At 32.7% G+C, this 25,403-nt stretch overlaps 3 protein-coding genes across 27 annotated transcripts; 2 read left to right on the top strand and 1 right to left on the bottom strand.

The window, feature by feature from the left end:
- Positions 1-4,908: 4,908 nt before the first annotated feature.
- LOC107892218 (pectate lyase) lies at positions 4,909-6,488 on the top strand. The gene is made up of 3 exons (XM_016817234.2): positions 4,909-5,068; positions 5,153-6,032; positions 6,119-6,488. The coding sequence occupies exons 1-3, from the start codon at positions 4,950-4,952 to the stop codon at positions 6,341-6,343; spliced, it is 1,224 nt and encodes a 407-aa protein (XP_016672723.2). The 5' UTR covers positions 4,909-4,949; the 3' UTR covers positions 6,344-6,488.
- Positions 6,489-7,031: 543 nt separating this feature from the next.
- Positions 7,032-10,573, top strand: LOC107892221 (glycerol-3-phosphate dehydrogenase [NAD(+)]). The gene is made up of 12 exons (XM_016817235.2): positions 7,032-7,178; positions 7,288-8,026; positions 8,266-8,342; positions 8,435-8,507; positions 8,640-8,857; positions 8,948-9,055; positions 9,197-9,260; positions 9,340-9,377; positions 9,464-9,584; positions 9,665-9,719; positions 9,798-9,846; positions 9,986-10,573. The coding sequence occupies exons 2-12, from the start codon at positions 7,699-7,701 to the stop codon at positions 10,166-10,168; spliced, it is 1,314 nt and encodes a 437-aa protein (XP_016672724.1). The 5' UTR covers positions 7,032-7,178; positions 7,288-7,698; the 3' UTR covers positions 10,169-10,573.
- A 10,765-nt stretch (positions 10,574-21,338) lies between these two features.
- Positions 21,339-25,142, bottom strand: LOC107892222 (uncharacterized). Of its 25 annotated transcripts, none has more exons than XR_005918656.1 (10): positions 24,705-25,136; positions 24,396-24,498; positions 23,873-23,987; positions 23,730-23,789; positions 23,117-23,213; positions 22,831-23,019; positions 22,265-22,322; positions 22,071-22,166; positions 21,870-21,984; positions 21,339-21,685 (listed from the first exon to the last, which is right to left on the bottom strand). XR_005918656.1 is itself a non-coding variant. In XM_041101778.1 (10 exons), coding segments are annotated over exons 5-10 (555 nt in total). In that variant the 5' UTR covers positions 23,118-23,213; positions 23,730-23,794; positions 23,873-23,987; positions 24,396-24,498; positions 24,705-25,136; the 3' UTR covers positions 21,339-21,588. The 25 variants fall into 25 exon arrangements, 10 of the variants coding, with proteins under 10 accessions (XP_040957712.1, XP_040957711.1, XP_040957709.1 ...); XM_041101778.1 differs by having other exon boundaries at positions 21,870-22,166; positions 22,831-22,900; positions 22,988-23,019; positions 23,730-23,794; XM_041101777.1 differs by having other exon boundaries at positions 21,870-22,166; positions 22,831-22,900; positions 22,988-23,019.
- Positions 25,143-25,403: the final 261 nt, after the last annotated feature.

Raw genomic sequence — 25,403 nt, 5'->3', positions numbered from 1 at the left:
ACTAATTACAAGTTTAATTTGATTGAATTACAACATCCGAAAGTCATACGAATCCTCAAGAATGTTGAAATGTGTTATCGTGTAAGACCACGTCTGGGACGTTGGCATCGATTTGAGATTTACGTATAAGACCATGTCTGGGACATTGACGTCGTATATGATTTCATGTAAGACCCTATCTGGGACAGTGGCATCAGTATTTAATTACATATAAGACCACATTTGAGACGTTGGCATTGTACGAGCTTTTTGGAGCTATCCGAGTATCCTTATTGATTCTGAATGATTTATTGGGCAATGTCAAGTTATGATTGAATGTGAAAGTCTAACTAAATGGTTCGGCACGTGTGAATTAAAATGTTTATGAAAATATAGTAAGTAGCACTTGAATTAATAATGTAATTTATACATGTTATGAAAGGTAATTTATATGTACATGTGACTATTTATATTTTTTCAAATAGAAAAATGTGGTTAATGTACTTATTATATTTTAATAGCTTAAGACTTACTAAGCTTTCTAAGCTTATTTTGTGTGTTCATTCGGTGTATTATAGATTTTTGAAAAGCTAGTTACGAGCTCAGGGATCGCTACGGAAGTTCATCACACTATCGACCGCTAATTTGGTATTTTAAAGGCTTGAATTATAATCCTTTGGCATGTATAGGCTAGTGTTCGTTTGGTTAAATTGTGAATTGAGTATATATATATAGCCATGCGAATATGGCTTGATGATGATATTAATTATGATGTGAATCGGCAATGTATTTAGCTTATTTTGAAAGTAAGTTTTAAAATATATCTTATGTGATGGATGGTCTTATAATTCGACTTAAGAAATGAAGTAAATGATGGGTGCATTTTGACTTATGATATGTGTTTATAATTGCCTTATGAGTGGCTTAAAAATGTTGTTTAAGTGGATGTGTATTCGGCTTTGTACTTAAATCATTATGGCAACTATGTTATAGGGTTTAATATGTGGTTATAATGTTTTAATGAATTGGAAATGTTTGAATGAATAATTTTGGTAATTGGTTGATTATGTATTAGTTAAATTGTTAATAATGAAATTGCTTTGGGGTTTTTTTTTGTGAGATAAAATGGTATAAAAATATGTATATATACAATTCGACTAGGGACATATAGAATTTATATGTGTTTTGTAATGCCGTGAGTATTTGACCAAATTAACGTGGTTTTATTGTTGGTTAAATGATTAATTAAGTGATGATAGAAATTGGCATAATCTTGGATAGTATTTTTACTATGAATTGCGCATGAATCGGTAAGTCTTGGGGCTGAAAATTATATGTTAGATAATGTCTTGTATATACATATGTTATCCAATGTTGGTATGATTGGTTTAGGCAAAAATGCATTTTTAACTGGTTGCATTATTACAGTCCGAATTGAGCATAGTTGAGAAGTGTATTAACTGCTTATTTGATTAAGATAAATAGCATCGAAATGTGTTGATAAAAATGACATGCTCAATAATTAGCTAATGGAGTATATATATATATATATATGTACAAATGAATGTTGTGAAGTGTGTGCCTAGTATATGTAATAAATTACGTTAGATTTTTTTTAATTAGACATTCGAATGCCATGAAGTTTTATGGTTATAAAGTGTGAAATATTCTTTATAAAGCCTATGTAGTATGACCTTGATGCATGATAATTGATTCGACACTTTGGTTAAAGAAATAATATTGACATATTGAAATTTGAAGCATGGATTGTTTATATGTCATAAAACATAAAGCATAATTGACTTTAGTTGATTAAGTATTTAATATATATATACGAATTTTTTTTATATAATTGAGTAGAAGCTTGATTGTTAATTTGGGAAAAATACGAATTATAGAATCGAAAGTATTAGTTTGATTTAAATTTATACTAGATAAATAGAATTGAATGAATATATTATTTGGTACTTAAACTGAAATGGATGTCTGTTCTTAGTTGTATTTTGATCGGTAATGCCTCATAACCCTAATCCGGTGACGGACACGAGTTAGGGTGTTACAAATTTAATCACATAATGTAAATTAGTATTAGTTAAATATTAGATAATCAATGAAAAAATATTTGTTTTTTATTTGTTTTTCTTGCGAAAATTATTTGAGAACATTATACAAAAAAAAATATTAATAATAATGATGGAATTTTATTAAATTAATTTAATAAAAAAAACTACAAGTATATAGAAAATATCACTACACTAAGCACACTATATTCCAATATATAAATGTGAACGACCTCATCATAAGCACTAAAGAATTCATTAATAGCAACATTGTGGATCCCCTTACTCACCATGTCCACGAAAACCGTGAAACCCACTTGATGGTGAGGGGTTGGGTATCTAGTTTTGGCCGTCAAAATTCATCTGTCATTTTCTCTGCTACCTAAATTGACGATCGATAAAATATTATATTTTCATTTTATAAGGGAAAGGTATGGGTATCTAAGGATCAATTTTAAAATATGATATATAAAATTCATTTTAATGATAAATTCTTGCCATTATACCATAGGCTCAGTTGATACAAAATAAAATTACTAAATATATAGGAAAAAATATTTGATGCATTGTCGATGCATAGGTTCCATGCTCTATCGATGAATAATAACATAACACCTCATCATTAAATAAAATAAAAAATAGTGGAGGGCATATAAATAAATATTAATAAGTTTATTTAAATATAATTAAATAATAATTAATTATAAATAAGTGCTTAAACCTTGAAACCTAAGCTTAAAACCCTTGACTCTAAACTCAAGACTCCAAACCCTTAAAAATAAGATCCCTAAATCCGTGAGTTATTAATATTTATTTATAATAGTTACAATTAATGTTTAATTATGTTTCAATAAAATTATTAGTATTTTTTAGAAGTTCTTCATATATATAGTTTTTAATTTAATAATAATATGTTATATTATTATTCATTGATAATGTATAAGGCTTATACACTAATGATACATCAAATATTATTCTGATAAATTAATTTCGATAAATATACCGTATTAAGTGTGGTTAAACCTATGATATCGTTTTGAATATATTAGGTCTGCAAGAACCATATATAGAATCATAGGCCAAAACAATAAAGGAATGTTAGTTACTTGTAGTTATTATTATAACTCTAATTAATAAAATAAATAAATAAATAAAGTAAAGGACTAGAGGTCCAAATTTCAGCCTCCTATTTTTGTATAAAATAAACATACATGTAGGCCATTATAGCTCCAATTGCCACTTCCCAATTTCAATGTCATTTTCTTAGGGTAAGAAATAAGTTTTAATTGTTTATTTTAATTGTTAAATTAGGAAATATTATTAATTATCTTAAAAATATTGTATGACTATCTTAATTTTGGGGAAGTCATCAAAAGATGTTAAAATATTGGGTCAAAATCTATTTTATTACTTTTTCATCCATTAATATTCCATACAATGATCATCACGATTCAAATAAATAAAACTCAATATTAAATCTTAAAGTCAAAATTTTCATCCTTACTAGCGTACATGTTGATAAGATCCTTAGCTGATATTAAGGAACAATGAGAAAAAGGGTACAATGTATGTACATATCTTCATTAGTTGGCTTTCTATGACATGTTAGTAAGTCAAAAAAAACCCGTCCAAAAATTTCAAGTTTTGCAAGAAATAGTGTTGGGCAAAACATGATCCAATCATGTTCCATTAATTTTGTTGAGCAAATTATGGATATAATTGGAAAGTTTGATGGTTTCTTTAACTAGTTCTTTCCTCGACAAAATATTGATTAAAATCGAATTAAGAAAATAATTCGAATCATTCGAGAGAGTGAATTAAAATATGTTAAGTTTAATGGGTTTTAATATTAATAATCAAATTCATATATTTTAAAATATAATAAAAAGTCGAAGTCCATTATAATATTCTTCAAATTCAAATAAGTATACTCATTATTTAAAGGTTAGATTATGCTATTAGTCCATGTACCATGCATTAGTTGTGGATTTAACCCCTACATCTCTAATTCGGTCATTTTCAGTCTTTGTACTCTTTTTAATTTTGAAATTTTAGTTATAACTAAATGATAGCTATTAATTTTATTAAGTTATATGATGTTATTTCTAAAATTTGATGTAACAAGCATACTATTCCATATGTAATGCTATGTAATTTTACTATTTGCGCACATTACTCACAAAAAATTAATTAATAAAATTAATGGTTGTCATTTAAGTCAAGATAAAAATTTTAAAATTTGAACTGTATAAAAATTGGAGGAATTGGACTAGATCTACAACTTTAAACATAGTACAAGACTAATAGTAGAATTTAACTATTACCGTTAGGTTAAGATTAAAATTTTAAAATTTAAAAAATACAAAGACTAAAATTGACTAAATTAAAGTTCATAAACTAAATCCACAAGGACTAATGTCAAACTTTTACGATATTCAAAACTCAAATCCAACCAAAATTATAAATTTCTCAACTAAATCTAACATTTAAAGAAAATAATGAAATACAATAATATTTCTTAAATCGTTTTGGTTAACCAACTCAACATGATTCAGTTATTGGATTCCATTATATACCCTAATGGCAAGAAGGGCTGGCCATTAAAGGGACACTTTTTATGCCTAGTGTGATGAATTGCAAACTCAAAGTAGACTCAATAAATTCAATAAAATTGACTTTGATTAATATGTGTCTGAAATTGTTGACGCCTGATTAACGATTTAAACTACCCATACGAGACTCCCCAAGACTTGAACAAATTTAAACCCTTAAATTGCTATTTGGACCCACCTGCTTAGCTTAATCACGCCTTACCTCTCGGCTTTTACCCTTTATATAAGTCCCCCACATTGTACGATGCCTAGCCACCCCACTACCTCCATTGGCTCCCACTTTATCACTATTCCAAAAATGGGATCGTCAACATTTTCATATATCTTTCACATTCTCTTCATTTCCCTCCTTGTTCCAAATCTAGCTTCTTCCTCGCCAGTTCAAGATCCTGAATTTGTTGTTGATGAAGTTCACAAGTAATTCATTTATATACTCTTACAATGTTTATATTGTATAAGATTAATGTGTACATATATGCATTGGTATGTTTTCATTTGCAGGAGTATCAATGCTTCGAGGAGGAACTTGGGTTACTTGTCATGTGGAACAGGAAATCCCATTGATGATTGTTGGAGGTGTGATCCGAACTGGGAGAAGAACCGGCAAAGGTTAGCCGATTGCGCGATTGGGTTCGGGAAGCATGCCATGGGAGGCAAAAATGGTCGAATCTATGTTATTACGGATGCCGGCGATGACGACCCGGTGAACCCTAGGCCGGGTACTTTAAGGCATGCTGTGATTCAAGACGAGCCATTGTGGATTATTTTCAAGAGAGATATGGTGATTACGTTGAAACAAGAATTGTTGATGAACTCTTTCAAGACAATAGACGGTCGAGGTGCGAGCGTTCACATATCGGGTGGACCATGCATCACCATCCATTATGTGTCGAACATCATAATCCATGGCATCCACATACATGATTGTAAACCCGGGGGTAGTACAATTATAAGAGACTCTCCCCATCATGCAGGGCATTGGACTCCATCGGACGGTGATGGTGTCTCAATCTTTGGCAGCAAGAATATATGGGTTGACCATTGTTCATTGTCGAATTGTCATGATGGACTCATCGATGTCATCCATGGATCCACCGCCGTGACTATATCAAACAACTACATGACCCATCATGATAAAGTCATGCTTTTGGGCCACAGTGATTCCTATATGCAAGATAAAAACATGCAAGTCACTGTTGCCTTTAACCATTTCGGGGAAGGTCTAATTCAAAGAATGCCAAGGTGTAGACTTGGATATTTCCATGTGGTGAACAACGATTACACCCATTGGGAAATGTACGCCATTGGTGGCAGTGCAAACCCTACTATCAACAGCCAAGGAAACAGGTTTCTAGCACCCAATGATAGATCAAAGAAAGAGGTAATTAATTTTCAAAGTCCTCATTAGCACGAGTTAACTCATATATATCACCATTTTCACACTACCATATGTAATGATTTTTGTAGGTGACCAAGCATGAGAATGCACCAGAGAGTGAATGGAAACGCTGGAACTGGAGATCCGAAGGAGACTTGATGTTGAATGGAGCCTTTTTCAGGCAAACCGGTGCTTCTGGTGCATCTTCAACCTTTTCTAGGGCTTCGAGCCTTAGTGCTAGACCATCTTCTCTTGTGGGTACAATGACAATGACTGCTGGCGCACTCAAATGTAGAAGGGGTTCCCACTGCTAGTTTTAAACTTATAATTAGCAGTTTAATTATAATTTAGTCTTTTTGTTTCTTTTAAGAATGTAATGAAACGACGACCTCTGCATGTTGCCTGAAATTGGACACAACTTGGATTAATCATTAATCCTATACAGTTAATTTGTAGTAATTTTCTGTATTGATAGATCAAAGCATGCAACTGCAGTTTAGGGTTGCTTTTATGTAATCTGCTATAAGTGGCTAAAGTGTACTTTTTCATGAAAGTGATTGTCTTTATTGATAAGAGAGTTTTGCTTGTTTTATCTACATAACGTATAAAAAGTATATATTTTATATCTCTTAAATGCTTTCATGGATAAAAAGTCAAACCAAAGCATTAATTATAATGGAAAAAGATAAAAAGTATTTATATAAAATGTTGTGAGCGTTTGGATAATTGTCACCGAAAAAGTTATTGCTTTTGAAGTACCAAAATGTCAATGCAAACAAACCCAATTAATCATCAATTAATTTATTCTTTGTCGTTGAAAAAAATTAAAATATAGAATTTTACTAATAAAAACTTAATAATAATAGTAATAGTATTCCTTAAAAAATTAATAATAGTAATAACCAAAAATGGAAAACCTTAATTTAGAAAATTAATAATAGTAATAATCATGCGATCTAGTTTTGATGTGTGAAACAAACAATGGTTTATAGGAAGAAAATTTTCATATAAAAAGGAGCAACTAAAAGCCAAGTTTTGGGCGTAAATCATGGAGAAACTGAATATCTGAGCTAGACCGCAATGTGATTTGAGTAGAGTGGGAATGCAAGACAGAATCTCCCGCATGCACTCATAGCTTCAAGCTTTTTGGTATGTTTATTACATTGTGATTAATTAAAGTCAGTCACTGTCTCAAACATTTGCAAATGCCAATTGCAATTTACTAAACTTCTTTCTATCTCATATCATCTTCTTGCAGACCTTTGCTTTTACCATGAATATCAAGTATCTCTCCCTATCTATCTCTATATATTGACCCAACCAGTTTTGGGCTAAAATATATTGACCCATTAGAAAATGGGTCTAAGATATTTCTTTATTGAAATGGACCCAAGACAAGTTCCACGACGGTTTTTGTTCTTTGGATCATAGCCTTCATTGGTCTCACTTTCATTTTTATTCACTGATAAATTGCCAAAACAACCATGTCATTACAAAATTACTTTGCAAAGTGAGGTCCAAACTTGCAGTAGTTTTGACTTGGAAAGAAAACCCGAAGGAAGAAAGCAAAAGCAACATAGAGTAGATCGCCAACTTCAACAAATGAAAGCATAAAAGATAACTTTGTTTCATTGTTTGTGACGACAACGTGTCTGTCATCTCCGCCCTCATGCGCTTTCATTTCCCCTTATATTCTTCTTCATCTTTCTCCCTCTTTTCTGACTTCACTTTCATTTCTTCATTGCCACTCATCTTTTCTTCCTCCCATTTCTCCCCTTTCATTTCAATGGCTCCTGCTTTTGAACCTCTCTCTCCCCCACACCAAGAAGCTGAACCCCAAACTGCAACACCCCATCACGCTGACACTGTAAACAATTTTGGGAATGATGGTCAAGTTGTCTCTAAATCAAAGGTCACTGTTGTTGGTAGTGGTAATTGGGGTAGTGTTGCTGCTAAGCTCATTGCTTCTAACACTCTCAAGCTCAACTCTTTTCATGGTATTTGTCTACCCTTCACTCATCTTTTTGTTTCTTGCATGATTTTCCGTTTCTTTCAACGATTTAGAAACCGGGGAAAAGCTCCCCAAAGATGTTAGCTTGTGAGATTCATATGGTGGAATGATGAAAAAGATTACTTAACTATGTTTAGAAGTATTGAGATTTGATAATACTAAGTGGAAGTTTTTATGGTTTTAGATTTGGAATTGAATTGCAATTTGTTCTAATGAAAAATCCAGATGAAGTGAGGATGTGGGTATTTGAGGAGACATTGCAAACGGATGAAAAGCTTACAGATGTCATTAACAAAACTAATGTGAGCACTTGAAAACATTCATTTTCTGTCCATTTGTTTATTTTCTTGTAGATTTTCTCAACCTGTAAGTGGGCTTGCTTTTGTTTCACTAGGAAAATGTTAAATACCTTCCTGGTATTAAGCTCGGCAAAAATGTCATTGCGGATCCAGACCTCGACAATGCAGGTAATCAATTTCCCCTTTTTTCTTTACATTTCTTGTACCCTTTTTGCTTCATTTATATTCTTGAATGCTTGTAGCTAGGGTAGTTAGGGATAGATGTTCACTATGTTTACGGTTGAAATCGAAATTCTGCAGTAAAAGATGCAAACATGTTGGTCTTTGTGACCCCTCATCAATTTATGGAGGGCATATGCAAGAGGCTTGTTGGTAAAGTAAGGGGAGATGTTGAGGCTATTTCTCTTATTAAAGGGATGGAGGTCAAAATGGAAGGCCCTTGTATGATCTCCAATCTTATATCCGAGCAGCTCGGCATCAATTGTTCTGTTCTAATGGGGGCAAATATCGCAAATGAGGTAATCAGTTGATATACTTGAGAAGTTCACATACAAATTACAGTGTCATTTTGCCATTGGTTTCTCACAAGTAACTAGTTGAGCCTATAGATCGCTGTGGAGAAATTCAGTGAAGCAACGGTTGGATATCGAGACAATCGAGAGATTGCGGAGCAATGGGTTAAATTATTCAGTACCCCTTATTTCATGGTCACTCCTGTGAGTAATATTGCTACACTTTTTTCATTCGAGCTCTAATTAATATCAGAATCATGAATTGTTGAATTGGTACAGAGCATAAAGTACGAATGTAATGCATTTTAAGAAATATTTTGGCCTTCTGTTTTCACGAACAAACAGGTCCAGGATGTGGAAGGGGTTGAACTATGTGGAACTTTGAAGAATGTTGTGGCCATTGCAGCTGGTATGTAATACAGTAACATGTTTTCATCCTTCTACACAAACTTATGAATTAAAAGCAATCCTAATTCTTAATCTTACAGGTTTTGTGGATGGACTTGAGATGGGAAATAACACAAAGGTTCTTACATATGATTTTTCTTTTTTAAAAATAAGTCTTTCATATTCTTGGCCGTCATTTCTCACTGTTACTATGTAAATTATTAGGCTGCGATAATGCGAATTGGTCTAAGAGAGATGAGAGCTTTCTCCAAACTGTTATTTTCATCTGTTAGGGATAGTACCTTCTTTGAAAGCTGCGGAGTTGCTGATGTCATCACAACATGCTGTAAGAGCACATACATATCCAGACCTTCTATTTGAGAAAACTAATCTACTTTGGTTCTAAAACTATTACATTCGTCGCAGTGGGGGGAAGAAACCGAAAAGTTGCAGAGGCATTTGCTAGGAATGGAGGAAAAAGGTTAGCTTTAACGATTTGGTGAACAAGTTTTTGCCATTATAAAATGCAAATTCTAACCATACTGTTTCTTATATACAGATCTTTTGATGACCTAGAAGCTGAGATGTTGCAGGGCCAGAAATTACAGGTAGATCTTAAAACATGAAAAGTATGGTCTTGAAAATAATAGCCAAATTCGAGTAAATCTCAAACAGCTTCAAAGATGTTTTTGAATGCCTATTTTCTCGGTTCCGAATTAACCTCTTGTATTGGTTTATTATACTTAGGGTGTATCCACGGCAAGAGAGGTCTATGAAGTTTTAAGCCATCGCGGATGGCTAGAGTTGTTTCCTCTATTTGCAACAGTGCATGAAATCTGTGTTGGTCGACTTCCACCATCAGCCATTGTCGAATACAGCGAGAAGAAACCAAGGTTATCCCTCTTAGAGGACCCCGCCTGTTACCAATGACTTGTACTAAAAGATCTTACATTTCAGTTCGTAGAAGTTGCTTTCTTCATTTACTCATCAGTCAGCAAGTATAAAAGAGAAGGCTCGAACAAAGACTGCAAAAATGTCTTGCCAATGGCAACAACATGTTGAGTGTTGAATTTGAAGATGATAGGAAAGTTTCTTACGACTAGAAGGTGGTTTTTTTTTTTTTTGGGGGGGGGGTGGGGGGTACACTTTCTTAAATCAAGGTTCCGAATTATGTTTTTCTTTAGATGTTTGATGTCATGTAGGCTGCATAATGCTGAATGAGTGATTGTTGAAGTACTTGAGCAAAATGTATCGGTCACTATGAAAAATATTGAATAACCTTTACATATCCTTGGCAAGGATGTGCAAATCAAATGAAATGTTTATTTACATTAATTGAGTGAAAAATAAGATAAAGCGATGGTCAGTCCGTTTAAAAATAACTGAAAATAGACTTCACCTATCTTTTCAACATATTAATAGACAATCGACTCAGCTTGATGATTTTGGATCGGTTTGATTAATTTCGATCTTGTTGATATAGAGTACAAGGGAGGAGAATAAGGAGGCGATAAGGAGGAAGCAAGGAAGGGAAAGTTGTGGTTTTGTAGAGGCCGATTCATCTAAAGAGGTAAAGAGTTGGAAATGAACAAGAGGACAAAGTGACTAAGAGAGAGTGGTTGGATTTACTCAGAGTAACTTTAGGGTCAAAAAGCCAATCCTTTCTTCATCGTTGGGAGGGTATTTTTAGGAAAGGTCTTCTTGTCCATTAGCATGACACGGCAGGCTATTTTAAGGAAAGTTGTCATCATAAAAAGCGTGAAAGACGTGCACTGTGGGACCTATTATGTTATGCATTCGATTAGTACGAGGTTGTTATGCCCAAGTGGGCCCCTTATTGTATTGAGAATGTGTTCACACCTAAAAGTAGGTGCCTCAAAAACAAGTGCTCATCTCATTATCGAAGAAGGGAAGGCTTGTTAGGAGTGCTTATCTAGCGGATGGCTTTGATAACAGAAAGGTGTCACTCTTTTGGTCGGGACGAGTGGTCACCAGGACATTGTCTCAGGTGGAGTCAAAAGGGAGGTCAACACCTTTTGTCTTGTTGACACGTGGAAGATATAACAATAGTCCACCCCAAGTTGAACGGGAGGTTATAAAGTGGCTTTCGACGATTTGTTTAAATGCTTAAGGATAGTGAAACATGTTTCTTCCTTCTAGGGAAAATGAAGAGTTGTTATACTTATTCTAGAAATTTTGCCATAAATGTAATGTTTAACTCAGTTACATTTGGAAAAATCGTAGAAAAGATGAAAGCCATCTGGCATGGTGCTTAGGGCCAGATGTCATTGGTCATGGCATTTTAAGTTCAAAATGGTGCATTTGTGAAGGTCACTTTGAAAAAATATATAAATGTAGGTTTCAGTCATCTAGGAAACCATTTTTTCCTCTTGAGTTCTAAGATTTTTCTTTGTTTTCTTCGATCGTGCAAACTTCTTTTCGATCTTCAGAGTTAAGGGCTTTCCTCATAATTGTTGTTGGAATTTTGTTTATTCTTCTGCGATTTTCGTAGCAAGAATCAACGGTGGCTAGAACTCAGAGGTCTACAAGAGAAAGGAGGGCTATAAGGGATCAACCATCACCTTAACCATTAAGGGGCAGGTCCTCCGTCGTCGATAATAGGCCAATTGCGGTGGCTTCGAGTTTAAAGGGGAAACCCCATTTATTGAGTGGGCAACCAATAAAGTAGTTGTCATTGGTGAAGTTGTCATCCCAAGTATGATTTATATATATAAATATCATATAAATTTAGTCAATTAAATCATGGATTCTAACATAATTCATATCATTAGGGGCTTAATTGAATAAATTAAAACACTAAAATAGTTTGAGAATCATTCAGGGACTAGATTGAATAAAACATAAAATTCTAGGCAAATCTGTACAAACTGAAAAATAGGGGACACACGGCCTTGTGACCGAACTGTATGGAATGCCTTAGACCGTGTGGAGGGGTTACACGGCCGTGTAACAGACTATGGGCATGTGGAATTTACAAAATCAAGGTACAGGGAAGACACGACCATGTGCTAGGCCGTGTGGGGGTATTGGGTTGTGTGCGATTCAAACTATCCGAAGGTTTTAGAGGAACATGGTCATGTGAGAGGTCATGTGGTTCGTACATGTGACCTTATTCTAGGCACAGTTTTGTCCTGATTTACTTGTAAAAGAACACACACCTTTCACCGGGAATTCATTCGACGTTCCTTATGCTTGATTCTAGTCCGACGCACCTAAATCAGGTCCTTCAAACGACAGTTACACATGTATTGATGATTTATTTCAAGATTTAATGAGATTATAAAAAAATTTGTCAAGAACCATAAAAGATTGAGTAATTGAATTGAAAGATTAACGTCAGATAGAAATTCTATGAAAATTCGGGACTTACTGTTTCTTGGCAAGGATTAAGGATGTTATTTGACAACAATTACGAAACCGATAGAGAAAACGATTGTATGGAGGATTATTTGATCTGGGAAAGCAAAATAATTATCAATAATTAGGATGAAAATATGGTGTAAAGAAAAGGGAGAGAAAATAAAAAGAGAATAAATAGAAAGATGAAGAGGAAATTCTATTAGGATTTGAAAAGGGGCAATATGAAAATCTAATTAGGAAAAGAAGATAAAAAGATGTGGAATTTTAGTTCTATTGGAATTTTAAGGAAGGAGTAAGTTGTGAATTCTAATTAGGAAAAAATTGATCGACTCACAAGGGGGAAACTAACACTTTAACCATTGGGCTATTGCCTATTTCTTGTTTATTTTTATCCCCAACAATTTATATTTTAACATTTTGCCGAAAGAGAAAGAAGGATTTGAACCTAGGACCTCTAAGAAGGGCTCAAATGTGCTAACCATTAGTCTTAAGCCTATTTCTTATTTAGTTTTTACCCACAATAGTATTTATTTTAGTGTGGTTTTTATCTTAGGTTGTCGAAAATTAAAAGGAAAATAAATGAGAGTAGGGTTTAAACCTAGGCTCTTTAAGGAGGGAAGCTAACATTTAACCATTAGGCCTAAAGCCTATTTTTTACTGTATATATTTATTTCGGGCTCAACTTACATATTCTTTATTAGCTTACACATTTACTCAATCTTTTTATTGACTTATTTAACTTATAGTTCTTAGCACATTCCACCGTAGTTCATATATAACAATTAATACTCATAGTCAAGTCTCAATATTAATATTTTAATTCATTTCACCCTCAGTAAACTCTAATAAAATGACTTAGATACACGAAAACCATCAAGGCTAATATTCATTTCTTATTTAACATACGACATAAGTAACATTCGTAATTCAACAATTAAATCATATGTACAGTATAAGACAATTTAACAAGGGCAATAATTGAAAGAAAATACTAGAACTTGATAAGTAAAATTCATTTAGAGTCTGTTTGTTTGCCAGTAAAATGTTTTCTGAAAAATGATTTACTTTTCTGAAAAATGATTTATTGAAAATATTTTCTGGTGTTTGGATGAATCTGTGTAAAATATTTTCTGTTGTTTGGCAGTTCCTGAAAATATTTTTCGGAAAACTTGTTTTTACATATATTAATAAATTTATATACATATTAATAAATTTTTATATTTTAAATTGTTTATACATATATTGCAATGATTTATTTATAAATAAATAAATCAAATTAAATATATCAATCAAATGGTTTAATTGTTCATGATTGGCAATCATCCTATAAGATTCATTCACATCACATGTAAATGCTAAAAACTAATCAACATATTTGTAGTTAAATAACTAAGTAGCAGCAACTCGTCTAGTAACGTATTGAAGCCAAACAATATATAGATCATGTAGAAAAATATCTAATCTGAAATGAAAATGCACTTTCATCCACAAAAGTGGATCATATCTGATTGTATCTAATGAAAAATCCCAATACAAAATGAAAGATAAGGTTGGTGTTTGCAGTGTTAACCATATCCTTAGGCATTCCAGTGCCATTGTAGATCCAACAAATGCCAAAAAGTTAAAAGTTTAGTACATAAGCCGCCTTTTAGAACAAAGATTTAAGGATCAAGCAATACCTACTAAAGGAATCATACAAAGATGGCTCTACCCGCAAATGACAAACGCTTATCTCTATCCTCATTGCTCATCATTTCACTTTCCCTTTTTCTTGCCCTTTTCAAATAACAAAATTGTTATAATGGCAGAAAGGAACTGGAGAAAAAAATTCATGATGCAACGAGATCAGGTGTTTCAGCCTCAATTGATAACCAAGCATTATGTACTTTTCCCACCCAATTATCCAACCAGTCACGCAAGGATTTGATCTGTGGAATCCCCAGAACTCTTGGCTGCACCCAAGAGACATGAATTGTTCCCTCAACTTGATCAATTATGCCCTTAATCAGACGAACCTGCAGTCATTATTCGCAAAAAGGTTATACAAGTTATCTTTAGAATTTTGAACCCTCTAAAGTATAGCTAGTTGCTACATGCAGGCCACAGATCAAATGTATACAATGGTGCATCGTCCATATGAAAAATTGAGACTTGGACTTCTACAAATGTTCACTATTCATAATACTTTGGATCTATAGGAACAACACTCAACTTTACAACCTCATAAAGCAATTTACGGGCGACAGTTTTTACAGACTTCTTTTTCAGAACAGATTCATTTACCATTGAACCATTTACGTAATCAAAACCATAGGCCACTAAGACACGTATAACATCAATAGTTCGCGCCTCATCCTCTTTGTTCGTCAGAAGGTATCCTCTCTCGCAAGAATTCCTCAAATTGCAGGAACTACAAACTTGATTCACAAAATAATTTATCACAATCGAAAATAGAAAGAAAGAATGGCAATCTTCTGCATAAAAAAGCCGCAAAATTGAAATATGAAGAACACCAAAAAGAAAGCAACATTATATATTAGTAAACAACAAAAGAGTAAAAGAATCAGTACTTACATCTCCTTCATCAAGGTGGACACGTTTCCTTAAGATTTTTGCAGAGAAAACCACATTCTTGTTAGCATTCGGGCATCCAAAACCAACCAAAATTTGAATATCCTGTCTCGACAATGACCTGAAATCAACTTTCTATTTCAGAGCCAAGCAAACTAACACTAATCAAAACAAGTGGTTCAAAATAAGTCCTTCCATAAACAATTTTTTCATAAATTGAACATATTAATTCAACCAAAGAAGCAGAAGACTGCTAAAGAGGGACCAACATTAAATTGTAACAAGTATATATTTATGCCAATAATCTTCCAAACCAAACTCGAATTCAAGTAAACTTATCTCTATGCAACATAGCACTACAATAACTAAACAGAATCATTTCATTATACATACAATGCCAATCATTATAAACCAAATAACATAGATGACATACAAACCTCAATATATCAAATCGATCATTTCCAAAATTGATACAAGCAGTTTGCACAGTCTTGTAGTCCTTAAAATCAATTCCAGCATCATCCTTAACTTCCTCAACAACATTAGTCATATTAAATCCCAAATCCTCCACCATCTTCTCATCCATATCAATATCAGTGAAAACAAGCAACACATTTAATTCCAGGAAGAATATATACTTTTTTCCTTGAGAAATGAAACAAAGCCAGAAAATGAACAAACAAAACGAATCAATATCAGTGAAAGTAAGTGGAACAAAAACATAATTCAACAAAGATCTTATCTTGCTTTTGTTTTCGCTTCAAAGTCTTCGATAAAATAAAATGGATCTGGCCCCATACAGAGAAAATACTAAACAAAAAATGGATCAGAGGCAAAAGCCGCATATCAAACCACAAATGAAGAAATCTGAAACAGATCCGTTACGTTGGGGGAAGAAAATATATGTACATACTGCTTCGATAAATGCTTGCACTGCAGCAGCTGCGATATCCGTTCGTCCAAGTTCCAATACGAGTTTGAACCCACAGAAAACCACGGCGATAATTGATAGAGAGGAATGAAGGAATGGAGGAATAAAAGGAGGAGAGACTGGAAAATCGATAGAGAGGAGAGCTTTGAAAATGTCTTACGGAAATTGAAAGGGTAAGACATTTTCCCTAAAAATGTAAGGCATTTTCCCGTGTTTTGGAGTTCATTTTCCAAATGAAAAATGTTTTCCGGCAAACAAACACTGGAAAAGTTGGAAAACAATTTCCGGAAAATCAATTCCCACAATCAAACAGACCTTTAATTGTTAAAGCAAAGTTTAAAGACTAAATCGTAAATTTAGTAAAACCTTTTTTTTATCGAGAGTAAAATTATGAAATTATCCGTATAAGACTTAATCATGCAACTTTTCAAGTCATTTTATAGCATTTAAGGACTCCAATAGCTTTCTTTAATACCCAAATTTGCCCCTGGCCCAATTAAATAAATAAGCACCAAAATAAAAACCAAAATAATAAAACAGTCCAGTTTCTTTTTACAAATCCAAACTTAAAGCCCAAATTTACTACCCAATTGCAGCAGCCCAAATGCCTAAACCCTAGGCCACTAGTCCAAAACAAAGCAACAACAGCAGCCTTCAGCTCCCAGCGCCGCAGCAGCCAAGCCGTCCCCTGCTCGTGCTGCGCCACCGCGCGGGTGTGTCCCCTCCGAGCTTGTACCTGCACAATAAAAATGGCAACAAGCAAGAAAATCAGAAAATCACAAATCAAAGGCAAATAATGCATTTAAAGTTAGATTTTTTTTTTACATTTTCATTTTTCCATTATCTGCTATAAAAATCAGACTTGATTGTAAATGAAAAAAAAAGAGAAAAGGGGATTGTAAACAAAAAAAAAGGAGCAAAGAAATAAAATAAAAAAAGGTGATTTTTCCCAAATCTGTTTCTTTTATTTTAGCCATTTATACGCATATATATAGAAAAATAAAATGAGAGGAAGTGGACACATCCTTTGATTCGCTGGAGAAAGGGGATTTTCGAAGCTCCGGCTGCCGTGTGCGGTGGTTGTCGGTGGCAGAGCCATGGCGGAAAACCTTGTTCGTGGCGGCGCATTGCTAGGGGAAAAACCCTAGCAGAGAAGAGCCCCCCCTTTTTTTAAAAAAAAAGTATTCCTTTTGAAAATGTTTTTTTAAAAACAGTTTTTTTTTAAATAACAATTGGAAACGGAGACATTTTGGGTTAGTGCCCTCAGTGCCAAAACAACGTCGTATAGGGCGACCCGTGCGCAACCCAACCTGCTCCATGGGGGATCTGCGTGTTTTCGTTAAATGAGTTATTTAGAACGCTGGTCCTTTCGCCTTTTAATGGTTTTGTAATTAAATTCTCTTTTATTCCTAATTTTGCCCTAAATTTTGCTTTGATTTCATATTTGCCCCATGTAAGGTGCTTCATTTTGAAGGGCGAGGATATTTTTCGCTTTAGTCCCTCCTTGTTATTCGTGCACTCGATTTTGCCATTTTCCTTTTTATTTATTTTGGATTTGCCCCAGAATTTCTGTTTTCATTCCAATTTAGTCCTGATTGATATTTTTGCTATTAATTAATTTATTATTATTTTTATTATTACTATTTATTATTGTTATTGATATTATTATATTTGATTATATTTCTATTTACCTATATATATATTACCTTATTATTTACCATTATTTTTAAACTGTTTTTATCATACATATATGTATATACGTAATATATATTATTTAATTTTAAACTATATATATTTTTTATACCTATTTCTATATATAGATACTTTACTTCTTTTAAATATCCTCATATATTTAGTTTATTTCACTTTTTGCATATTATTATATATTATTGTTTGCATGAAGTTTCCTTTACGCCCTATGTATTACTTATTTTAAATTAATATATGTACATTATTTGATATATTTTAATTTCCTTCTTGTATAATACTTGCTTTAAAATTCATATAAATACTATTAGTGTATGTTTTTCTAATTCTATTTTGAATCTATTTCAAACTCATATATCGTTTATTTTAGAATTCTTGTATGTAAAATTTGTTGATTATTTTTTTCCTTGTTTTTTTATATATCTTTTAAAATAGATTGATAATTCATTTAATTTTCTTGATGTTGATATTGTTAGCATTTGCATAATATATGATTCAGATTATTATTGCTATGTGTATTATTTGTTTGTATTCATCTATTGTTTATTTGATTAATGTGCGATATATTTACAAATTATCCTTTTTGCGTCGTATGTTGTCATTCAATCACATTACATTCTTATTCAAAAGTTTATGAAACAAGACTCGGTATCCAAGATTTTCGAGAAGATTGTGCCCTAACTTGCTAGGCTTCAATTTTTCTCATTAAATTCAAATAGCCGAGTATCCCCTTTTCAATAAAATCATACAAATTTCAAATAAAAGCTTATTCTCGGGAATTCAAAATGTTATATCCTAACTCACTGGATACAACGTTTTGTTATCTCGAGATGAGGTTTTTAATAAAAACAACTTTGTGTGTTGTCATCGGAACTTGAAAGAATCGTACCCTAACTTACGGGGTTTCGATTTCTTCATTAAAGTAAGATGGCCAAATTTTATTTAGCTTTCAAAATAATAAATTTCAATAAGGATTTTAAAAGGGGAATTGTTTTGATCTCTTCAAATTTTCAATATTCGACTTTAAGATATTAATTAATCAATTTGGGACCAATTTTGGGCATGACGGGGGTGCTAACCCTTCCTCGCATGTAACTGACTTCCAAACCCGTTGTTTTAAAATTCGTAGACCAAGTTTATTTTTCAAGGTGATCCGACCACACCTTAACAAAATATCGATGGCGACTCCTATTTTATCTTTTTTTAAAAGTCGACGCTTTTATCAAAAAAGGTGGTTTCGACACTTTGCATAAAAATCAAGACTCAATTGCAAAGATAATGACACATTGATGCCTATAAATACTATTTCGTGTTTTCATGCCAATTTTCCTATTCTAACATATCGTATATCATACACAGATCATACAAATCATGCTCAATTACACTAAAACTTACATGAACACATTTCAACACTCTAATCAGTTTGCTAAACTAGCATGTAAACCTAAAGTCACAATTTCAAATTACTCAATATGTCAAATTTGCATCTTATATATTTCTAAGTGCATTATAGGTTCATACCTTACCATTTGGTCATTTTAAGCTTGTCTCAAAGTTTAGCAAGTCATTCAGGTATCTATAACAATAATTCACTAAGCACATGCATATCATCCATAATGTAACCAAAATCTAATAATTATGCGTATTCAAACTTAAATCCAATCAATTAATTAATTACAAATTCAATTCTTCTAACCTCATTTTTGAGATGTGACAAATATAAATAAAAACTTGATGCTATGTCCACCAAGCAAGAATCATAATTAATAGTGGATGATGTACCCTGAAATAACATAAACAAGTTACTTATTAGGAGTCCACAATGAAAACTATACAATGCACAAGTTCATGGCAGAACGTTACTTGAATAACTTAGTATAAAGTGTTGCAACACGAAAATAGAGGATTTTATTTCTAAGATTATTATATTTGACCAGCCAAGGCTTCACTGAAGTACTTTTTATACAGAATATTTAGGTTAAATGTTCAAATTTGAATTCAACCTTTTAGGGATTATTCACATAAGGATTAAATTTTTTAAAATGGTCATATAAAGGTTTAATCTATAGAGAAGTGCTTAAATTCTCGGGAATGAGTGTTGTAGTAATTGTACTATATGTTTGGATTAAATTAGGTACCGAGCAATATCAATAGCTGAGCCTAAATATGAATTGTTAAATCAATTTATGGACTAAATTGGAGAGAGTTTAAAGTGGGAGGTATAAATTGAATTAGAGAATTGTCTGTAAATGATTAGAGGACTTGTAAAGAGATTTTACAAAGTACCTAAGTGGTAATTGTACCATGGCAAAAAAGGGTTAGTGGTTGAGACAAATCTCAACCGTTGATCATCACGATTCAATACTATATAAAACTTCAATCGTTGGACCAAGGTTAGGCATAAAAAAAATACTAGACTAATGGGCTTTTCCAAGATTTAACATGTCTAGATTTTTATTGAATTAAAATTTGATTGATCCCACTAAGGAGGGGAATAAGAAATCTTAGCCCTTGGTTTATATTAAGTTGGAGTAGATAAATTCCAGTAAGGAAGAAAGGGGAGGCTTCTTCTATTTTCATCAAGTAGAGTCGGTTAGGAGAAGCGTAATGCCGAGAGAAGAAACTGTAAGTCTCCCTGCTGGTTTTCTTGAATTTTAAATGAAATTTAATTATCAAATGGTCACGTATATATATTGCCCATCCAATAGGAAATTCGATTATGAGTTGTTGAAGAACCTAAGTAATATTTCTTAAGGAGAAAGAGGAAAGAAAACTGGGTGCATTCATAGCATTCATGAGTTCAAGTATAACGTTTGGGTTTTTATAAATGCCGGTTTTAGAGTAACTTTTTATTATGGAAAATGGTTGTATATGCTTGACGCTAGAGAAGAGAACAGGGGTGAAGCGAAGTTAGTGGATTGAAGCTTGGTGTTGAACCTAGTGTTCTGGGAAGCTTATTAAGGTTAGTGTTCTCTTGAATTTTAGCATGCTTGTGCGAAATAAAATTTAAATATTTACCAGGTATGATTGTAAATGTAAATAATACGGAAAAGAATCAAAAGAATGGCTTGCGATAGCTTGTTGATCATCTAGAAAGATTAGCAAATGAATTTGACTAGGCAACTCATAACCGAATTAGTAACATAGTATGGTTTATTTTAGCTACATGAACATGGCAATATAATATAGAATAATTTGAGAAACATGTTGTATGCTACTTGATAAGTTACGAAAGAGTATGAAGAGTTTTGTAATTATTTAAAGTATTACTGGTAAAAAGATATTTCAATTTATATCTTAGAAAGAAATCCATTAATCCATTAATGCATGGCGGATTTAGGATTTTACTCTAAGGGGATAAAATTTCTAAATCCAAACTATCTTTCTTTTAATGTAAAAAAAGTCTATTCTTATCGGATATGTTTTTTCGTTATCAAACAAATCAATTTAATGTTTTTTAAAAACATGAATGATTTAACTGTAAATTTTTTTAAAAAAAATCACACTATATAAAATTAAATAATTCTTTCTAATATGCAAAAAAAGAATTGAAAATTCTTCAGCTCTCTCTTTTTCAATGTATGCCACCAAGTAAGTTGAAAGAAAATCATCCTCCATTTTGTTGTGAAGCCTTGGCTTCCCAATTTTCATCTGAAAATGCTCATTTGGTTGTTGTAGTAGACATGAGAAGAGTTAACACAAGATGAATAATTCTATCAAGAAGAGGATAAATACTTGACTCATTTGTCTTAGCTAGCACTTAACACAACTCGGCAACTGCAGAAGCTTTCTGCAACTTCGTGCTTTGAAGAGCATCAAGTTGAAAATGCTCCAATTGAATCTTCATGTATGTGCCACTGGACTTGTTAAGTGAAGAATGAGAACCAAAATTTTTTCAATGACTACAGGACATAAGACCAAGAGCATCAAAAGTTTCCAAACATGAAACAACTAATCTATTAAGCAAGTCAGAAAATCAACGAGCTTATTGTTTTAGCTAATAGTGGAACAAGGAGACAATTGAGATCAATTAAGACTAACCTCGGCTGAGATGCAGAAGTTTCACGACAATCAGAAAAGATCACCTTGATATACTTATAATCTTCGCACCATAAATAATCAAAGTAATAATCATCGATATTATTCACCTTGTTACCTAACCACACATAATAATCAAAATAAATTTTAAAACCGCTCAGAAATTTTAAATAGATTACATCAACATATATTGAGCATGGCAACCTTCTAAAGAGAAAATCGAACAAATCAACTAAACGAACATAGAAAAATTGATGCTTCAAACCAAAACACCAGAATTTAATAGACATTAGCATTAGTCTGCAAATCCATCAAGTAAAGACATTAGCACAATTTAATAGAACTTTAATCTAAAAAGCAAGTACATAAAGATTCTCTAGTCTTATTTCATAATATACCCAAATATAATAGCATTCCAAAGCATAATGTTGTTATCTTGAGGTGCACCACTAATTCCTGCACAAAATAAATGATAAAAAGGCCACAGTTCTTTAGCATAAACAGCAAAAAAATTAGATGAAATACAAGAATGCTTAGATGGCAAATTACAGAGACTATAGCACATTTATTTATTTAATCTCACAAATAATTTTATTTAACTGACGGATTTGAAAGGTAATTTTTTCGGGGGAAATAGTTAGTACAATTTTAAACTTGAAATTAGTACAATTTTAAACTGGGGGAAATACAAGAATGCTTAGACGTAACATAAATAATAGTTAGTACAATTTTAAACTTGAAATTAGAAAGATGAATAAAAACTCCTATAAAAAATAAGACCTCTTCAAAATAAGCAAATATTTTTCCTTCTCTTTGCTAAAATAAGTCATGGGAATGGTTAAATATTACCAATTGAATTAGTTTATTGCTAACTTATATACTAAAACATGCATAAAAAATAATACTTATTTGATAAAATAATTCCATTTCCAAATTATTTGAGTTTGATGATTTAAATTCTTACCAGCAGCGCCAAATGCCTCGTGAATCTCCAAGTGCAAGAAATGAACGATATCTACAAGCTTCTCCATGACCTATGAATACAAGGCATAAAACTTCCACTGATATATATCAACTAACTTCAAAATCAAGCAGCAAAAGACACTTGTAACATCACGTACAAAAGCTCGCATACCTTTAGACTTGGAGTTCACTGCAAAAGATAAAAAGAACACCACATTTTTTTTTGGAGTTCATCATAAGTATATGAAAAATGATTTAACAAAAAATAAAATTTCATAGAGCTTTACTCTTCCAAAATTCTAGACCAAAGAGATTTTTTCTTCAAATTTTTCACATGCTTATTTTGACTCTTTAACTCTGCTCTCAATATTGCAAGGCTGTCTCCTACATGACAAAATCAAAACAATCTCAATAGGAAGGGCTTAGATGACATCAACTATATTACATATAAATTCAAAGGAAACAATAATGGGATACACAGAAAACTTCACAGCAACTTTGCAAATAAAATGTCATCAGAATGAGCACTAACATGCTTAAGAAGGGCCATGATAAAGCTTACAAGTTCCTTATAACCAAAATGGAATTGGCCACAGAGGGTTTTGACTAGAAACACATAAAAACTAGTTATTACTTCTACATATCAGCAGGTTTGGAGGAGATAGGAATATATTCCCCAGTCCACCAGAGCCATGAACAAAGTCGGCAACAATCGGCCTCCCACCCTTTTCCATACAAATCAACTACAATTAGGCTATAGTAAATAAAAGATATAGTAACCCCCCCAAAAAAAGAAGAATATCAAGGCACAATAAAGCAAGTTAACAATTGCAACGAGGTCCATTAGTATTCCCATGGGATTACATTGTAATTTAGGAAAGGGAAAACTGAAACATTTACCGTAAGCGGCTCGGGGCTGCCTTGTGCTATAGGAACATCAGGACGCCTTGCGATTTCACACTATCCTTTTGCACCTCGAAAAGAGGATAAAATCATGAACGTATTCCAAATGCATATGAAAACCAGAAATGAGAAGCACGTACCAGAAGTAAGGCATTATGAGTGGCATCTTTGGTTTGGACATTTCAAATATGGTGGTCAAACCTAAGATCTCATATTCTGGATTTTGAAATGCCATAAAGATCGTCATGCTATCATCTGTTAATCAAATGACAAACGCATTCATACATTGCTCAGGGTCAAACTCAAACAAAATCTCTACATATCTAATCCTTCCAATCAATCAATCCACTCCATATTGTTTTCACTTCTTTGTATAATTTAATAAAAATTTTCTGGTTTCATTATATACATATCAAAACCCGAAACTTTCCTATATAGATTTCATTACACGCCCCTAGAATAAAACTTTTCTATATAGACAGAGAGAGTCAACGTAGCTTTTTAAATCAAACTTTATGGCTTATCCCAAAATAAAACTCCCAGGACAAATATAAATTGAAAAGGTAAAATTTGTTTCCTATTTCATTATAATTCTAATTTATGCAACTAAATTGGTAGCCAACCAGAGAAAAAGTAAATAAATAAAAAAAGAACGAAACTGACCAATCCCGGGATCGGTATCGATAATGAGCTTGTTGCTGTTGGCATGTGAGAATAAAAGGCCATCACTTCCGCCATTAACGACAATTCCATCGTGACAATCTTTCTTTAATTCACAATCCATATTCAACGCAATTAGAAAAACACAAAGTGGTAATAATCTAATCTAAGATTTTAATGAATATGGATGTGAATAAAAAAACAAATATACATTTTGAGTAAGATGTAGCCTATTATCTATTCAACTTGCCAAACATTAGTTTGGGCTGCAATGAAATATTGTATTCATCAAAAGGAAAAATTATATACTACCTGCTGTTGAAGATCTGGAACAAAATCCGACTTAGCATCTCTTGTCAGACATTTTCAAAGAGGGTACAGACTACTGACATTTTCAAAGAAGAGGACCCATTGAAAGGCTTGCTTGATGTTATCAAAGACCCAGTGAGCGGGAAGACCAGAGGATTGATACCCAGAAGACAAAACCAGGATATCAACAAACCCTTCTATCAGTTTCATCATTTCTTCTAGCGATATGTCTAGGTGATTCCATCCCATCTTCTGGTTTTCTTCCTTGAATTCTGTTGTTGGAAATGGGAAATTTGGGGGATTTCAGCTGAAGAAAAACAAACTTTTATTTGGGGGATTTAGGGCGCAAGACGGAGATGAGAAGAAGAGGGAGTAAAGAGCGGGTAACCAAATTTTTTTTTTGGGAGTGAGCGGGATTTTGATTTCCTTTTATTTGCTTCCATATTTGCGGCGTTTTAAAGAAAAACGTCACTACTTAAGTTGAAATGACACCATATTGAGAAATTGCAATACATATTTACGGCGTTTTTTATCAAAACGCCAGTAATGTCTACCCTTTGCAGCGTTTTTCCTGAAAACGCTATCAAGAAGTTTAAATTTTTTTATTGAAACGGCACCGTTTTGGGAAATTTTAATACATAGTAGTGGCATTTTTTGCTAAAAACGCTGCTAAACCTCGCATATTTTTTTATATTCAATTAT

The sequence above is a fragment of the Gossypium hirsutum genome, chromosome D09, assembly GCF_007990345.1.
Source record: "Gossypium hirsutum isolate 1008001.06 chromosome D09, Gossypium_hirsutum_v2.1, whole genome shotgun sequence".
Lineage (NCBI taxonomy): Eukaryota > Viridiplantae > Streptophyta > Magnoliopsida > Malvales > Malvaceae > Gossypium > Gossypium hirsutum.
This window is presented reverse-complemented; position numbering and strand designations above follow the sequence as displayed.

Excerpts from the sequence above, each read along its gene's own strand:
- LOC107892221 (XM_016817235.2), top strand. The coding sequence starts at position 7,699 with ATGCGCTTTCATTTCCCCTTATATTCTTCTTCATCTTTCTCCCTCTTT. Across the intron at positions 8,508-8,639 it reads TCCAGACCTCGACAATGCAG|TAAAAGATGCAAACATGTTG; the intron begins GTAATCAATTTC and ends GAAATTCTGCAG. Across the intron at positions 9,847-9,985 it reads TGCAGGGCCAGAAATTACAG|GGTGTATCCACGGCAAGAGA; the intron begins GTAGATCTTAAA and ends TATTATACTTAG.
- LOC107892218 (XM_016817234.2), top strand. The coding sequence starts at position 4,950 with ATGGGATCGTCAACATTTTCATATATCTTTCACATTCTCTTCATTTCC. Across the intron at positions 5,069-5,152 it reads GTTGTTGATGAAGTTCACAA|GAGTATCAATGCTTCGAGGA; the intron begins GTAATTCATTTA and ends TTTCATTTGCAG. Across the intron at positions 6,033-6,118 it reads ATGATAGATCAAAGAAAGAG|GTGACCAAGCATGAGAATGC; the intron begins GTAATTAATTTT and ends TGATTTTTGTAG.
- LOC107892222 (XM_041101775.1), bottom strand. Across the intron at positions 22,323-22,830 it reads CGAGGCATTTGGCGCTGCTG|GAATTAGTGGTGCACCTCAA; the intron begins GTAAGAATTTAA and ends TATTTTGTGCAG. Across the intron at positions 22,167-22,264 it reads TGGAATGCTATTATATTTGG|ACTAATGCTAATGTCTATTA; the intron begins GTATATTATGAA and ends ATGGATTTGCAG.